Raw genomic sequence first — 18335 nt, forward strand, 5'->3', positions numbered from 1 at the left:
AACTGTTCCCAAAATGGCTTCCCCAAGAATCTCTAAGAGAGTGACAGTTACAGTGAGTGGAAAAGAAAAACAGAAATAGTCATTTAAAAAAATGAATATATTTAATCATTTCCCTAAGATCATAGATTATAATCGAGTTGTTTTGAATGTAGGTGTATTTGTCTCTAAAGACAAAGCTCTTGTGTTTACAAGAATTAAAGAGAACTATGAAGAATTAAAATCCAGAGAAGGAATGGTGAAGTTGTATGTGGAACCCATAAGGAACTTGAGAAGAGGAACACACATCAAGGCTTTGTTACTGGGAGTCTATAGGTTCAAGGCTGGTCTTTGTCAGTCTCAACAAGGTAGGTGTAGCCAGCTGCCATATTACACTATTAAAGTAATAGTAAAAACAGGTAAAGGAGGTTTGTTAAATGTGGCCACTTAGGGAAGAGTAACAAAGTCCAGTGCCCCTCAAGTCCATCTTCCAAGTGCCAGATCCAAAGGAAACTCCATGGATTAATATGTTAAAACTTTGGACTTCTGAAGTCCTATAACAGTAGCAAAGCAAGAAGGAAAGAAATCTGAAACATTTCTCATTTTTCACATACCTTAAATCATTTTCTCAGACTGTTACAACTTGCATTTAATGGAGTTTCCTTTGGACCTGACACCAAGGTCCTGGCATGACTTCTAGCTTTACACACAGAACAAGAGGTATGCTTAATTCAGCACTCCTGGTCCAGTTGTAATCCTACTCAGCACTGACCCTCCATCCTGTAGGCTCCAGCCTGTCCTGCAAGGTGATCTGATAAGTTGTCAGAACCGTGTGAAATCTCTTCCTGGGAGACAACTTCCCCTTCTGGCTGGCACCAGGCTTCATTCAGTCTTTTTCTTTTCCCAGTATGAGATTATTGGGGAAATTCCATTTTCTCGGAGTTCATTGTTTTAATAGACTGATAGTCAAAGCAGAGGGTGGCAAACAAATGTCCCTCTTTAGAATATCTTTGCTCCTGCCTGTATGGCATCAGATTGCCTAAACTTTGTAAATCTGGAGGCAGGAGATACGTGTTGCAGGACTGAGTCCTTTGTGAATAAAGGGCTCCCTATTGGATTGACTCCACAGGGAATATCCAGCAATAACTTCAATGCTAATTACAACTCACAAACTCGCATAGATAAACAAGCCATAGTACAGGTATTAAACTATTGCTTTTTAAAGATTCCTCTAACTTCATTTCTCAAAATGTACTAAGTCACATTGGGTTAGGAGTTGACATTTCCCTTCCCATTGTCAACACAGTAGGCTCTAGATAAATTTCCACTGAAGGAAGGGCAAAAGAACAAACAGCAGGAGCCATAGGGAAACAAAGAAGACAAAATGAAAGAAAAATTAATACCTAAACTGGGTTTTAAGGGACTAAGAACACAGCCATGCATAGAGACAGTAGAATAAGAAAATCAAAGGGAAGACAGGCAGAAATACCTTTCAGAGATTGAGCCAACATCAGCAGGACAACTGTGATCCAAACTTGAGTTCCATAGGACAACAGCAGCAGGGGCTGGATGGTACTAAGGGGTGCCATGATCCTGTTTGTTTTAGAATGAGCACTGCAGCTTTTGGAGAGAAAGGCTATCAGCAAAGGGGGTGGGGCAGCAGGAGAGGACTAAAGCCAGAACTGTTCAGTTTGTTTGTAGAGACTCCAGATAAGAGATGATAAAAGGCCTCAATTGGAGACAGCACACTGTTGTGCTTTTACCTAATTCTACCTTTTCTTAGATCTGTCAGCTTAGATAATCTTAAATACCCCTGGCAAGAGAATACTTGTCCTATATTATTTCACAGGACAGCCTAGAGCTATTTATGAAATGAGAGAATGCTTTGTAAACTTGAAACACTGCAAGGTACTTGTTACTGCCATAGACATGGAGAAACAATGAGGAGGGCAACATTAAAACATGACTATTGCAGTAGCAGAATCCAGAAATGAATCTACTCTGATATCTCTCTTTTGCTCATCTTCTTATGCACCATTTGTCAAAATTGGGGGATTATTTTTGATTTCCCACTGAAATTACAGTAGATAGAGGATACTTGTCAGAGGCGGGATGGGGATTTAAGACCTACTTTGTATACAGTATGTTCACACTATCTCATTTAACTTTGCAAAGCACAATAATACCTAAGGAGGAAGACGTCATTTCCTTTTATGGTCATGAGAAAATAAATGAATAAATAAATCTAAGGAAGGTAAATTAAGTCACACAACTAGGAACAGTGGATAGAGGCAAAAACATGATTCTATCATCTCTTAGATATTACAGCACTGAACAGAGTTTTTAAAAGTATTATTATTATTGTGTGTGTATTGTGAGCCGGGTGTTGTGTGAGGTGTGTGAGGGGAAAAGATATACACATGTGGATCCCAGAGGACAATTTTGTGGAGTTGGTTCTCTCCACCTTACATGTTGAAGTGCTATCTCACTGACCCCAGAGGGTTTTTGTTGTTGTTTTATGTCATTAAAGCAATCAATATTGGATTTGTCACTAGTAACTCTTAAGATATACAAAGAAAAGACAATTTCTGAAAGCCATTGGGAGTAGACTTGTATATTCAATAGAAGGTCATGCACTAATCACATAGAAAAGACAGTTCAGAAGCTATAGATGTATGAATGGGAAAACCAGTCTAGAGATTTTTTGATAAAATTAGTAAAAGTCATTGATGATATGTACAATGAGATTGGTGATTGATTCTATAAAAAGGTAGTAGTAAGTTGAAATGTCAATAAGAGTGACTGGAAAATAGTTCTACTTCTAGATATACTGTGTTTTGTACAAAATAGAACAATAGCTGACTTTAGTCGAGTGCTTATACTAAACTCTCCAGACCCTGTTTTAAGTGAGATATATATATATATCAATGCTCTGAGACACAGGGTTGGAGCTCAAAAGAGACAGCGTCACTGAGATATAAATTTGATTGTCATCAACATACAGAGACATAGTTAACACTACTAAGACAAAAATGTGGCCAAGTACGAAATGCTGAGAAAAGTCACAAGTTTAGGACTTGGATCTCTTAAGATTGTAAATTCTCTGCAAAAGATCATGCCTGAAAGCCAGCTCATGCCCTAAGGACAGGTCCTGGTCCCACTGCCTGGGTGCCTCCCAAACAGTTCAAGCTAATCCACAGTCTCACTTAACCAGAGGGCCTGATCCAGTTCCATGGAGGCTCCTCAGCTATTGGTTCATAGTTCATGTGTTTCCACTAGTTTGGCTATTTGTCCCTGTGCTTTTTCCAATCATGGTCTCAACATCTCTCGCTCATACAATCCCTCCTCTTTCTCACCTATTGGACTCCTGGAGTTCCACCTGGGGCCTGGCCTTGGATCTCTGCCTCCTATGTTGGGACACTTTGCTCAGTCTGGGTGAAGGGAGGAGGGGACTAAACCTGCCTCAACTGAATCCACCAGGCTGAGCTGAATCCCCAGGGCAGTGCTTGCCCTGGAGGAGATGGGAATGGGGAGTAGATAGGGGAGAGGGGGGCGGGAGGAGGGAGGACAGGGGAATCTGTGGCTGATATGTGAAATTAATTTAAATTATAAAATTAAAAAATAATAATTAAAAAAATATCATGCTTGATTTGTTCACCACTGGAATATTAGGGTGTAACACATTTCCAGTATAGAGGTCTCTCCATAAATATCTATTGAATGAATAACCTTTTTAAACTATCAAAGAAGCATTAGGTAATGGGCCACAGAATTCTGAAGATCACAAGGAGGATTTCAGAAGGATTAGAATGTGGGAAATTGAAAGTAGGAAAGACAGACTGGAAATCCTTGGAATTGGTAGTTAAGCAGACATTGGTAGCTGAAACACAGCAACTGTAGTAGAGTAGACGCAGTCTGGGCTGTAATATAATACAGTGTTAAAGTGAGAAGGAAATAAATGAGAAATTCGCTTCAATTGCATTGAAAAGGTTAGATTTACTGAAGGAAACTAAATTACACATTTTTACATTTCTGGGTTTGCTTAGGATTTTGGCTTTTGGTTTGCTTTTCAAATGTAGGAGAGTTCAATATTTCTTATAGAAAAGAAACTGGAGATAGAGGTCTGCTCTGGAGTGTGGCTGATCTAAAATGGACTCCATATTTTTGTGTGTGTACTTTTGTTTATTTAGGGACCCTCTGTCTTTTTGGTTTTATTTTAGAGAAAGAGAGAGAGAGAGAATGAGCATGAAGTTGGATGGTTAAGACAGCCACCTAAAAATAAACTGGGAAGAAATTCTGCTGATTTCTTTCTTTCAAAAACATACATCATAACTTAATTTTTGCTAATTTCAAACATGTACACAGCATTTTTTATCCAATTTACCCCCAGATACCCTTCTCTTACTGTTCTCACACCCCATCACCACTTTACCCTCCCAGCTTCAAGGACTTTTTTTTTTTAACCCACTGAGTCCACTTAACACTGCCAGTGCATGATTGTAGGGCTACTGGAGCATGAAAAACCTACATGGGGGCACATTCAGAAGAAAACTGACACTTCTTCCAGCAGCCATCAGTTGCAAATGGCTCCTGAACTCCATTAAAACAGCATTCATACTTTGATGGCTGCTGTAATGACTGGGTCAGTGACAATGTGAAGAAGTACCCTGGGTGTGCTTACACTTTCGAAAGAAAAAAGCTAGTATTACAATCAGATCTTTACTTGAATATGGATGACAAACATGTTTTTATCCTCTATTCTCTTCCCTACCCAACTAAGTGTCCTATTAGTCTTTTGAATTTATGTATGCTTGGGTGTATTGGAGACTTTAATGAATGAACACTTGAATACAGGCAGAATGAACTAAAAACATAAAGACTCTCACTACTTTCAGGATGTATTTTATATCCTAGACATGATAGTCTAGGATGAGGTTTGTATTTTTCTAGTGTTTCCTATGAAGATACTTTACTATTAAGCAGTCTCCATTAAGGAAAATAATGAACAGTCCTGTGCTGTGGATATCACTTTGTGTAAATAAAGTTCTGATTGGCCAGTGGCCAGGCAGGAAGCATAGGCAGGACAAGAGAGTAGAGAATTCTGGGAAGTAGAAGACTGGAGAGAGACACCACCAGCCGCTGCCATGAAAAGCAACATGTAAAGACACTGGTAAGCCACAAGCCATGTGGCAAAGTATAGACTAACAGAAATGGGTTAATTTAAGATAGAAGAAGTAGATAACAAGAAGCCTGCCACGGCCATACAGTTAGTTTGTAAACAATGTAAGTTTCTGTGTGCTTTCTTGTTTGGGTCTGAGCGACTATGGGACTGGTGGGTAAGAGAGGTTTGTCCTGACTGGGCCAGGCAGGAAAACTCTAACTACAGCCCTGTATGAAAAACAAATTTCTAGAGAGTAGGGTGCTATGTTTATTTAAATTTCTGCACATTACATAATCTGCAACAGACCCTTATGGACTTAAGCACTTAACTAAAGGATTCCTGGTGTTCTACAATCCTAGGTTCTGTCTCACTAAGAGACACTGTGCACATACTTCACCTGAAAACCAAATCTAATGGATTTTTAACATTCAGCTTTCCATTCCTTTGTGTAGAATTGCTTTGTAAATTCTTAAAAAGAAAAAGCTCAAATGTAACTAAATGACATTATCTTTAATTGCTTATCAATATTCCATTATTGGCAACTTAATTTTCATGGCATGAAGAGACTTTCTCATAACAAAATACAACAAAGTTCCTGTCGGTGTATTCATATGTTATTTGCATTAATATCACTCAAACAAGGTATTGCAAATTCAGATGCCTACAACTATCTGGAAAGCAAAAAACAGCACAAATACAGAGAGCAGACTCTAGTTGAGACTAAATAAAAAGAACACAAAATGCAAGGACATTAAGAGAAAAGCATCCCCTCAATAATAGCATCTTCTGAGAAAGTATTTTGTGACTCTCTCTCTCCTCTCTCTCTCTCTCTCTTTCTCTCTCTCTTTGTCATTAAAAAAGAGCTTTCTAACACCAATGATGCTTTGCCCAAGTAAAGAAGGCTGAATGCAACAGTTCTGGACTTAAGGTAACAGAGTAAGTATTGTCAGTAGACTCCAAGACTTATTCCAGTCTTAACCATGGTTATTGCAACTGACATAGCAGATGACATTGTAAAACAAGGAGACAAAAGTGTACAACCCAGATGTATAGACCCACTTTAATGCTTTGAAGGACTGAAAACATTATCCTCTACCGTAGGAATTGACAATGTCTCAGAAATGTCTATCTACAATGATCATATATTGTTTTTACTTAAAAAAATAATCAGAGTCGGAAAATAGAATTTTTACTGGGGGTATTCTACATTTTTTTAACCAGTGGCAAGATTTCTGAACAAAGTGAAATCAAAAGCTGGCATTTTCAATAAATGTAGTATAGACCCTTAAGAAAACTCATAACTAAGCTTATATACTGGAAGAGCCAGGTAAAAAGGTGTACAAGAGCCTGAGATCAATATTTCTTCTTACAAAGACTATCAGAAACATACTTAAGGGCTGATATTCTGACTTAAGGGGTCACTAAATTTTAGAATTCAATCTTCTGGTATTATTCTTTCTTTATAGGAAAGATCATTTCACCTCACTGATATTTTCTTAAAGACATCAGTCATGTCAGGACAAAATGCTTATTTTTTTTCACAAGTATGTTGGTGATCTTATTGAATTGAAATAAGTACAGCTCTAAAAAAGTATTTGAAACTTTTTTTTAAAAAGAGCCAATCAGTTAAAATAATTACAATTCACAAGATAAAATTTTCAAGCATGTTTATTTATTGTTTGTGTTGTAAATGACTTCAGCTCTTATAGTTTTTCTTTTTTAAACCAACCAACGGGGCAGTACTGAATTAGTTAGTAACTTATTATTTGAACAGCATAAGTAACTAGCTCAACTGGAAAACTGGCATATCTGATCATTTAGTATTCCACCTTTGTGGAATTATCCTATTAATGGTGTTGAATACTTCTCTACTTTCTGGGGTCCATTAAATTTTTTTGACCAGATGTCTACACAAATTCCTTTGCCTTCAGTCCCTAGGTAAGTACATGGATAATACCTACGCACCCCACTAAAAGTTACGTTTTAGAAAGCTTTTCAGTCCCAAGCATTTTAGCTTTTTGATGCATGAATAGACTTACAAGAAAATATAAAGTTTAATTTCTATTTGATTGGTGCCACTTTCAAGCCGGTGTCCTTTATGCCCTTTTCCACCCTTAAATTTATGTGTCAAGCCTTGTTCTTACAGGTTAGGGAAAGCTTTGTTTCTTCAGCTATGCAGATCTGCCTATGGGTGCAAAAGAAGGCACCGGTGGCCAGTCATCTGAAGCTGTCCTGAAGAGATTCACAAATGTGTGCATCTTCCACTGTCTACCTCTATTTTCTATTTTCCAAACCTACAGCGAGTTGTACGACAGGAAGATTGCTGAGTTCCAAGAGCATTCTACTAACACTATGCTTGCTATCCCTCTTCAAGAACCCTATTAACTCCTATTAGAAAGGCTCCGTTTTGGTGCAACCCTCTTTTACCCCCAACAGAAACACAAGAAGAAAAGAAAAAGAAGGGGGGGGGGTGTTTTGAAGCCTTACCGCCTCTGCCAGTTCTTTGGTCAGGCATAAGGAAACCAGGAACAGCCACAATCTGAAAGGAGAGGGAGGGTGAGAAACATGGGCTCTCTGGACTACAGGGTCTTGAGTGAGCAATCCCCCTCACCCCACCCCATGTCCCTTTTGATGCCTACTCGCACTTTTTTTTTTTCAGTGACAGAAGTGCAAGTATAGCCCTGGCTGAGCAAAGCAGCACGAAGTTGGAAAAGGGAAGGAAGTTCTGAGCAGCAACAGCTCACCCAGGGTGCATGCTTGTGGCTCCTCCGGAGCTGGGTCCCAAGAGACTGCTAAGCTGCTCCGCGGCGCGGGCTCATCAGGGCTCCGTTGATGCTTGGCAGTTTGTTCCTTACTCAGGACAGTGTAAAGGGGCGAAGTGGTTTAGTTTAGAAGAAACTAAAGTCAGCTGCTAGATAAAAAGTGCCCCGAAGGAAAACACACTCAGCGGTGCCCGCTACAACTTGTAGCACTCAGGAGATAGTTCCATGCGCCAGGGGAGGAAGGAATGGAGGGGAACGGGGCGGGGTTGTCTGCTGTCAATCATCCCCCCTACCTTGGGAAGTTGCTTGTCTTTCTCAATTTCAAGCATCTCTATACGTAACAGTCCCAAAGCTTCACGTGCAGGTCTCTAGAGACTTATGCACAAAGATCTAACAACTAGGCATCATACCATACATTTCCATAAAGTAACACATGGATAGAATTAGGTATGCTACTACTACACAGGCAGATAGACCTGAAAGTGCCCTGGCACAGGACCCAAATGCATGAACTCTTATTCTTATGCTAATTGATTGTATACTAAGCATTTAGGAAGGTGAGGTGGGTGGGGGTGGGAATCTCTGTAGTTGTAAGTCTACAATCTTTAAGTTAACTAGAACCTGAGATCTTCATAAATCTGATTCAAAATATAGAGAGAATGTAGGGCTGAGAATAGAAATGTTCTGAAGAATTCTTCAGCAAATTCCTGAAAGACACTCCAAAGAAGCCCATACAAAATATCTTCTTTTTCTTTTAGTACTTAAAAAAGGTCTATAAGACTATCAAAGCAATATTCATGCCTACTTCATCTAGGAGACACCAATTCAAGTACCGCTAGCTCCATATAGACATTTCTAATGAGGTGTTTGTGTTTATTGTACGGAATTATACTAATATTATTTAATTACCTGCCATAAGTCCTTCTGAAACACAATTATGACAGTCATACTACCTTCTATATTAGATCGATATAGGTAATAAATGTTAATTATGGCCCTCAATATAAGTAAATAAAAACATAAATAAGTTATGATAATATTAAACTACATAAAAATTATTAACCTACTTAATGCATCTTACATGTGTTACAACATGCATTAGGGATTCACAAATATGTATGTTCATTTTCTTACTTCATTTATAGATATCTAATATTTTCTCATCTTCTGCTTGTGTACAGAAACTCTGTACCATGAGCACTTGGAACGCAAAGGCCAGCAGCCCAGGGAGCAGAGGCAAAAATTTGTTTCTAATGATTAACAATAAAAAGCACCATTCTCTGAAGTCCATCCGCTAAAAAAAAAAAAAAAAAAAAAAAAAAAAAATAGTCCCAGCTCAGGTCTGTTTGGAACCGGCTTTGATGCTCAAATCAGAGGGAAAGCTGGACTGATCAGGAAAGAGTACCATTAAGAGAAGTTGCAAATGAACAAATAGGAAATCTTGGTTGTTAGACTTGTGGCATTCAGTCAACTGGTCTTGAAGTTTCCCTCCCTCAAATAACTGAGCGTCACTCCCTCGCAGGTTGCCGGTGCAGTGTGAAGCAGTGGCGGAGTGATACTCAAATTCCCCTGCGCTGGCTGGGAGGGGGCGGTGCAGGGAAGAGAGCGAGGAAAGTAGATTTGTAGGACGTGAGTGAGGAAAGTTTGCAAGTCCCAACAGAAGGCAAAGTGCTCCTGAGAGACCGGCTTTGGGAAGGGGAGGGGGGAGGGAAGAACAGCTTCTTCTTTCTTGTTCTTTTTTTTTTCTTCAATCGCTTCATTCTTATAAAAGCTTTCTCTTCACCCAAGTGCACCAGCATAATTGGGACACTCACTGTCCGTTTCTAGCTCTAACTCTCTTGCCAATAACCCCTCAAGATTATGTCAATCGGTCTGAAGGGACCTGGGATTCCGTGCGGGTGCTGAAGGAGCTGCGGGAGCCAGAGAAGAATGCAAGTGCGTGAAGTGTGCCTGGCCTCCAGCTGGTTCTTCTTACTGGCCCTGTGTCTGTTGGGGCAGCCCGCAGAGGCGGCGGTAAGTCCTCCCTCCTGCCCCAAAGCTGCTCGCTCCCACGGAAACCACTGGATCCTTTACCTTCCTTACTCCTAGACCTTGGCTAAGGAAGTCAAAATTAACTTTTACTAGAAAGAAACACAATTCACAACGCTGGTCAGAGGGAGAATTTCAAGTGTTTAAAAACATGGCCCTTTTCTTCCCTGCAGCTACCTCTTCTGGGGCAAGAGTGGAGCCAGGGCTGGGCAGGGGTGTGGGGGGTGCATATTATTGGGTCACTGGGCTCTGGTGGGTATTTAAAACTTTCCTCCTCTCTACTCCCCACCTTGGGCTGCTGTCTGCCAGCTAGCTTTTTTCATTTCTTGTATCCAGCCCACGCACCCTTTAAACTTGGCATATACTTTAATATTTGGTTCCTCTGAAATTTAACTACCGTCAAAGTGTTAACAGCCTTGATGGAGTTCTTTTCTTAAGCAACATGAACCTTCCCCCCACCCCAGGTCGGGAACGTTCTGACCTGCTTTCTGACCTGCTGACATCATTCCTATACAATTGTTAAAGTAGCATACCAATCAGAGTGAAGCAGAGAAGCATATAGCCTTATGCTTCAGGAGTTTTGCATCTTTTTTTTTTAAAGTTAGGGATTTCTGTTTGCTCACTTTTTGAAAAACTCACAAAGCCACCTGAACAAATTGAGAATTTGCCTTTCACCTATTTACCAGAGAAGAATTTTCAATTTTCTAATGGGCACGAGCTTTTGTGGGTTAGAAGAGTGGGGGAGGGTGAACATGTGAAATGACAGAGCAAAAAGTTCCACTTGCGTTTAGGAATGTAGCATGGATGCCACAGTCTGCTGGGTAGTCCCAACACCCACTCTCCTCCTGGAGGTAAGATGCAAAGGAATGAATGGCTTCGTTGCAGAAAATATTCTCCTGTTTGAAGGCCACAGTACTTAATTTCATTTAACCTGTGAAGAACTAAGTGTGTGACACATTATTTAAGTGTTACATTTGAGTAACCATAATGGATATTTTTTTAAAAATCACTTAAATATGACATCATAGCTTAGGCCTTCACATGGTTAAGTGACTATCAATCCTTTAGATGCAGCTACTATACTACAGATATTTCTGGGTCCATTTTAAAGTTATCTGACAAGGTCCTTATAGCACTCAGCATACCTCAGATCACATTGCCCTCTGTAAATCCTGGTAAAAATGTGTGTACTGCTGGTATAAAAATGTAACTTTTCTGTTATTGTAATCACAACACAATTATGATGGAAAATCTGCTGAAAAACCTACACATATCAAATTTTTTAATTATGCATGCTATCATTTTCCTCTATCAAAGTAGATATATGATTTAATAATGTTCTTTGGGTGCAGAATGTTTTTAATGGGTAAGGTTGAGACAGTCAATATGGCTAAAGATTGTTAAAATAAATTACAATTGTGCTATAGAAAGTAGCTCATTTGAAGATCATCTCAGTGCCTGTTGTTTATAGCATTTGCCCCAGGGGCAAAGATTTTGTGGATGATTCATGAAGCAATCCTTCCTTTTAATGATCTTGCTATTAATGAATCTGCACTAGATACCACTTATACAGGTGTGTATAACAACACTGCATGCTAATTTAAATCTACTAAGATTAAAATGAGATGTTTGTGCTTGACAAAACTTATGAGCAAGCTTTTTTGGATTCTTAAAGTAACAAGTGTTTGTGAAGTAATTGTTTTTTCACTCCTATACAATTTTTTAAAGGACATTTTCCTTGACAATTTCCTATGATTAGGATTTTGTTCTTCTTTTAAATCCAGGAGTTTGTTTTTCCTGCTTCACAAATAAATGGCCTAGTTAAATGAAAGTTTTAATCATCTCAAAACTATGAATGGTATTTGCTCTCCATACTTGTGCTAGGGATATTGGTGACCTTCTGCAGAGTGAAACTTGACCATAGTGTGGTTAGTCTTTCACTGAGATTGTCTAATATTGTGGCATTTATCAGGAAGATCATTGTTTCTTAAATCATTTTACTTTTTCATAGTTATGTGATTTCTTTACCTCTGAAGTCATGCCAGATTTGGATATCACAAATATATGGAAGTTTTTAAGGGAGAATGTTCATTAGGTAGAGTAAAATAACCCAAGTACTAAATGGTTAGCAATAACAAAACAAGGCAACTTTAGGCTGGAAGGGTCTTTTTTTTTTTTTTTGGTTTTTCGAGACAGGGTTTCTCTGTAGCTTTGGAGCCTGTTGTTCTGGGCTAGCTCTGTAGACCAGGCTGGCCACGAACTCACAGAGATCCACCTGCCTCTGCCTCCTGAGTGCTGGGATTACAGGCGTGCGCCACCACCGCCCAGCTGGATGGAAGGATCATTTTTAGCACATTTTTATGTTAAGGTAATTATAGTTATACAAACTGTCAAATGTATAAGTTTGTAGATTTATGTATATAGCATGTACAATTATACTACTTCTAGCATACAAATGTCTGTGAGTTGTTTCTCATGGAAAACAGCAGATACATTTCTATAATTTAAACCATATTGTGTACCTTGTGACCAGTGGTAAGAATTTATCAAGGGTAAGAGTAAGGCTTTTGGCCAAGAAATAATTTTTCTTCTATGAAATGTTCAATCCTATAGGAAGAAATGGTCACCATTGTTTTCATTATTGTTTTAGTTTACATTGTTCAGTGTTTATTATGTGCTAAATATTATGCACGTATAGTAAGGTCAATTTCAATTTTTAGTCTATTTTTATGGTGCTAGGGATTGAACCTGGAGATTCAAGTGCAGCATATTTGCTCTGGGGTCTCTTCTTAAGATATGTACAATGTATGTGCATATATATAGAGAGAGCTACTTTATAAGTGAAAAAACTATGAAACAAAGGGATTAAGCAACTTGCTAAAAGTCACATAGGTAGTGAATTATAGGGCTGGTAAATTTAAATTTATACTTTGCCCTTAACTCTTTTATGCTGTCTCCTTTGCATTTAATCTATAGAATTATGTTGTGTTAAAAACACATGGATTTCTATTACATTTTTGGACATATGAGGTTTAATGTTAATGATAATGGGGTTTACATCTCTTCCTGCTCATTTTATGTAAAGCAGTATATCATAATGTAAATAGATGTGTACTTTAAAGATCAATTTGATCTCTGTGTGTATACAGAGTGAGATAGTGTAAATGCAATCTAAAATCAATAACGGGTTATATAATTGTGTGTAATCTTAATAAAATTTAGATTTATAAAGCACCTACAACTTGTGATAGATTAATATCTTTGAAAATATTGCCTAGGTTTCTTTCTTGCTTCCGCAATAATTTTAAGTGTGCTGAAATGTCCTGAAATATGCCTGTATGGTGGTACAACTTTGCCAAAAATGATCAATTCAGTTTGTTGATTTTTACTAATTTACCTATACCCTCATGTCTTGTTTTGTTCACTCAACTATCTATCTTTAGATGTTTGTTTTTTTGTTTTGTTTTGTTTTGTTTTTTGGGTTTTTTTTGTTTTTTTTTTTTTTTTTTTTTGTAATTCTGTGGAACAAATTCAGGACATTGAACCCACAATCCAAGCACTTTAAAACAGCCCCCCCCCCCATCCTCAGCTCTGTATCTGTACTTTTACACATATATTTCTGTATGTACCTGAGCTATTATTTTGTAAGAGTGCATAATTTTCTCTGTGTCTTTACTTGGCTGTTGTTTTTGTATATGTAAGATAGGATACTCTTTTCTATCTTAAGTTAGTTACCCTATAGGATACTCTTTTTTATCTTAAGTTAGTTACCCTTGACAGCTTGGTTAGAATAGTGTTTGCCAATTTTATCCACTATAAAGTCATTTTCTTCCCATTGCAAGCTGAACTTATGAGACTCTACAGGGTGATATTGTGAGACAGTCCAAATATCCAAATAATATTTCTTTTTTTTTTTTTTAGAGACAGGGCCTCTCTTCAGATTCTGGCTTACTTTGTAGATCAGGCTGGCCTCAAAGTCACAGAGATCCACCCGCCTCTTCCTCCCAGAGTGCTGGGATTAAAGGCATGCACCACCACACCTGGCTGAAAAAAAAAATCTGTTTCTAATGGTACTTTCTTCATCAATGTTAGCATCTATTAATGTTTCTGGCATGCCTGAAACATGCCTGTTACAGTTCAGTTTGCCAAAGGTGGTTTTAATTTCCAAAATTGTTCTACACTAAGTATTGAATTGTATTAGAATACATTTTCAGTGTTTTAAAATTATGTACATATTATTAATGCTGTACATATAAAATGAACAAAAACATATATTTGTTTCATTTTTATTTAGAGTGAATTATTTTTTATTACAAGTATTTACTGAAATGATTCTAAACATGTCAAACCTGGAGGTCTTTCACATTGGTTTATGTATCCTTTGATGTTTTCCATCAGTTTGGAGCAGCTCTTCAGTTACTAGCATCACAAAACGGTCATTTCTACTTTCCTTGTTCTAACCTGGGATGAGCCACTTTTCCAAGGATTCTATTCTTCTTTACAAAACAGAGGTATTTAGAAGCCAAGATGTGGATACTTGGCATGCTCATTGTGACTCTACTGTCATTTCATAGCCCTTTTCAGCAGACAGGCCTAAGAAATACACATTGTATTAGTTTTATCTATAATGCCTAACACACACATACAATTGTAGGCAATGTATCTAAGTAGATACATACCTACTTCTATATCAGTCTCTTCAAAGCTTTCTATATGTTGAAAATCATAACAATATCTCAAATCAGGGTCAAAGACCACTGAATACTTGATATGGTATGATCTTGTTGTTTTCTTCTATCTCCTATTTCTGGAGTTTTGAGGAAGGGGAGGGGAGATACTAGGGATTGAACCCAGAGCCTTAAACATGCTAAACACATACTCTTGCAATTAGCTACATCCATACCTTTTTACTTGCTAACTCTGTCCCATTCATTCCTTATGTGATTTTCAAGTCCTATCGTGGTCTTTCCTGTAGGTCAACATTCTTGTATATTACATTCTGCAGTACACTTTTTCCACTGTGCCCTAGGAAAGCATTTCTAAAACACTTATAGTGTGGAATGGATATTTTGGTTTCTTTTCTTGATTCTCAGTCTTTGCTCAATTCTAGCATAATGTTGCATTTTCAGCAGATACTTATTCACAAACTCCTAATAACTAAGGAGTTGCATTTATATTGTTCTGTTTTACTACAGTGCCCACAATTCTCTCTTTCTCTCTCTCATTTGCTAGACATAATGTTCATTCTGCCTTGATGGAGTGTACTTGTTTCTCCATAATATCACATTTGCTCATTATACCTTTCTTTGAACAAATGCAATATTTAGCTTCTCCAAGGTTACTCTGTGTTTGATTTTAAAGTCATTTTATTTTAGGAAATTTTATATATTTTCTTTATTATATTATTAGCTATTTGGAGGCAATAATTACATACTCCCTATTTAGCCAGTTTATATGTTGACTTTTTGTCTAATGACAAGTGCTATATCAAATGTCTCTTCAGGTGCCTGCCCTGAGAAGATTTGTCCCAGAGTCCCGGGGAAGATGCTACAAGCGGCAGGGATACTAATCTGAGGGATAGCAAATGAATCTATTTACACAAAACTCTTTAGTCCATTCACTTTATTCTTCTAAGACAAATTCTATCTACACAGCTTCAGTTCTGTGGTCATACTTAGCTCCTCTCTGTCCCTCCCTCTCCTGTCCTCTCATAGTTCTAAATTCCTTCCATCTTTGTTCTCCATCATCATCTCCCCTCCTCTCTCTCCAGTCCAGTTTCAAATCCACATGCAATGCATAGTTCTTTGGCGGGCAAGAGGAAGTCTGCATCACAGCCTGATGCACCTGGTACGTGAGGGCCCTCTTGTTCTGAGTGAATTAAAGGAGGGTTAAACTTAATTTACACAAGAAGCGAAGATTTGTGATATGTGATCAATGCTGGGAAATTAGAAAATATGGGAAAGTATAATGAAGCAAAGGAAACTTTGACCACAATTCTAACAGTAGTCCAGTAATAACTTCTTTTATTCTTTTGAGATTTTTCCTTCTTATATACATATTTTAATGGTTAAATTATAGAATCATACTTTGTGCAATTTTATGCATTAATTTTCAGTTATGAAGTCTTTATCTTAAATTATGTAATTCTTTGTTTATTTTGTTTTGTTTTTGAGGTAGTGTTTCTCTGTGCAGCTGTGCTTTCTTGGAACTCACTCTGTAGACAAGGCTGGCTTCAAACTCAGAGATCCTCCTGCCTCTGCCTCCTGAGTATGGTGGTTAAAGATATGAGCCACCACTGCCTGGTTTGAAAATTATTAATTTTAAAACAATAATTTTAACTGGCTTCTAAAAATATTATTTATATTTATAAAAACCACAATTTATACATTCAACTTATTTTTTTTGTTGAGACAGGCTCTTTCTACTTAGTCTAAGCTGCCCTCCAACATGCAATCCTTCTGCCTCAGACTTCTAAGTTTGGATTACAGACATGCACTTGCCACCATATCCTCCTACTTTTGTAAAATATGTTTTTAAAATTCAAGATTGCTAGCTATTTTAATCAATTATTCCATGAACATATTATTTTGTATTTTTACTTTTTGTTTGGTTGTTTGTTTTTTGAGATAGGGTTTCTCTGTGTAGTTTTGGTGCCTGTCCTAGATCTTGCTCAGTAGACCAGGCTGGCCTCGAACTCACAGAGATCCTCCTGGCTCTGCCTCCGGAGTGCTGGGATTAAAAGCGTGTGCCACCACTGCCTATTCTGTATTTTAATCATTAACTACTACTGCCTCTGTCATGAGTAATTAATGTGTTAAATACTTTTGCTATTTTTAGTCTTTGAATAATGAGGTAGACCTTAATACTCAGGAAACCTATAAATCAACATATAAATTATGTGAACCTTTTTAGTAGTTATGTTTGTTAAGGAGATAATACTGTTTCCACTGTTAAAAATTAGGTTAAATTTATTTTTAATTAATACATTAAAAATCTATACATGAGCTGGGCGGGAGCAGCACATGCCTTTAAGCAACCTTTTCCTATTCTATTTTCCTATGTATTCTCTGTGGCCTCTTTTTAATTCTCAACTTCTATGATTTCGACTTATTTATATCCTGCATGTAAGGGAGACATTTTAATATTTGTCTTTCTGTGCCTTGATTACCTCGCATAATATAATAATTTACATTTCTCTCCATGTTGTAATGACATGTGTTTGTTCTTTTATATGGCTGGATAATATTCAATGTATATGTATACTGTTATTTTTTCTTTGTCCGTGAATGGACACTTAGGTTCTTTGCATTTCTTCTCTATTGTGAATAGTGCTGCTGTGAACACAGATGTGTACCTGTCTCTACATACAGATTTAATTCCCTTTTAATATATATTTAGGGTTGAAACTGCTGGATCAGATGATTGGTCTACTTTGAATAGTTGAGGAATTTCCATGTTTTCCATAATGGCTGTTTTTATTTGCACTCAAACCAACAAGTTCCAACTGTTGCCTTGTAAGATGAATTGCTAAATGGTCTTATTAATAAAAAAAAAAAAACCTGGAGCCAGATATTGGGGTGAAAACCAAGAGATCAGAGGAATAGGACAAGCCACAGCCAACCTCACCTCACCAACTCCACAGCTTCCAAAGAGACCTACTTCCTGTATACCCATGCCTATATGCCTTTCTGTTCCCACCATCTCACTTTCTCTCACTGCCCAGGTATATATCACTTCCTCTTTCTGCCCTACTCTGTCACTTCCTGTCTGTCTGTACAGACCTCCAGACCTTCATAGTTAAGTAGTGTTGGAATTAAAGGCATGTGCCACCACACCTGGCTCTGTTCCCAGTGTGGCCTTGAACTCACAGAGATCCGGATGGATCTCTGCCTCTGGAATGCTAGGATTAGAGGCATGTGCTGCCATTGCCTGGCTTCTTTGTTTACTATAGTGGCCAGTTTTTTCCTCTGATTCTAAGATAAGCTTTATTGCGATACACAGATACATTGCCCTTTTCTCTGTATCACTGAGAGAACTTACTGGCTTTATTCATGTGTGTGTGGTGTGTGTGTGTGTGTGTGTGTGTGTGTGTGTGTGCATTCAGAGGACAGAGGAGAACACTGGCTGCCTTCCTTATTATCTTCTCTATATCATATTCTATATTATCCACTTACCTTTTGAGACAGGGTCTCTTGCTGAACCTGAAGCTCAACTTTGGGTAAGGCTGACTGGCCAGTGAGTTCCGTGGATCCTCCTAACTCCATTCTTCAATTTGGGTGCTATAGGCATACAAGGTCATACTTGGCATTGTGTGGTGCTAGGGATTGGAAACAAGGTCCTTATGCTTTCATAGCAAGCACTCTTATTCACCATGTCGTATACCAGCCCCATTTTGTTTCTTTAAGACA

General features: G+C 38.0%; 2 protein-coding genes across 3 annotated transcripts in view; one reads left to right on the forward strand and one right to left on the reverse strand.

Moving 5' to 3' along the window:
* Col4a6 (collagen type IV alpha 6 chain) overlaps window positions 1–8119 on the reverse strand; it is a 302609-nt gene extending 294490 nt beyond the window's left edge. Inside the window, exons 1-2 of the mRNA XM_036175415.1 lie at window positions 7882–8119; window positions 7625–7676 (exon numbers count right to left, since the gene is read on the reverse strand). Coding sequence (XP_036031308.1) covers window positions 7625–7676; window positions 7882–7892 — 63 coding nt within the window. The 5' untranslated portion in view covers window positions 7893–8119. The remainder of the gene's footprint in view (window positions 1–7624; window positions 7677–7881) is intronic.
* A 1395-nt stretch (window positions 8120–9514) lies between these two features.
* Window positions 9515–18335, forward strand: part of Col4a5 (collagen type IV alpha 5 chain) — a 210454-nt gene continuing 201633 nt past the window's right edge. For both annotated transcript variants that reach the window (XM_036175182.1, XM_036175183.1), the window contains exon 1: window positions 9515–9912. In XM_036175182.1, coding sequence (XP_036031075.1) covers window positions 9829–9912 — 84 coding nt within the window. In that variant the 5' untranslated portion in view covers window positions 9515–9828. The remainder of the gene's footprint in view (window positions 9913–18335) is intronic.

Source organism: Onychomys torridus, chromosome X, assembly GCF_903995425.1.
Source record: "Onychomys torridus chromosome X, mOncTor1.1, whole genome shotgun sequence".
Classification (NCBI taxonomy): domain Eukaryota; kingdom Metazoa; phylum Chordata; class Mammalia; order Rodentia; family Cricetidae; genus Onychomys; species Onychomys torridus.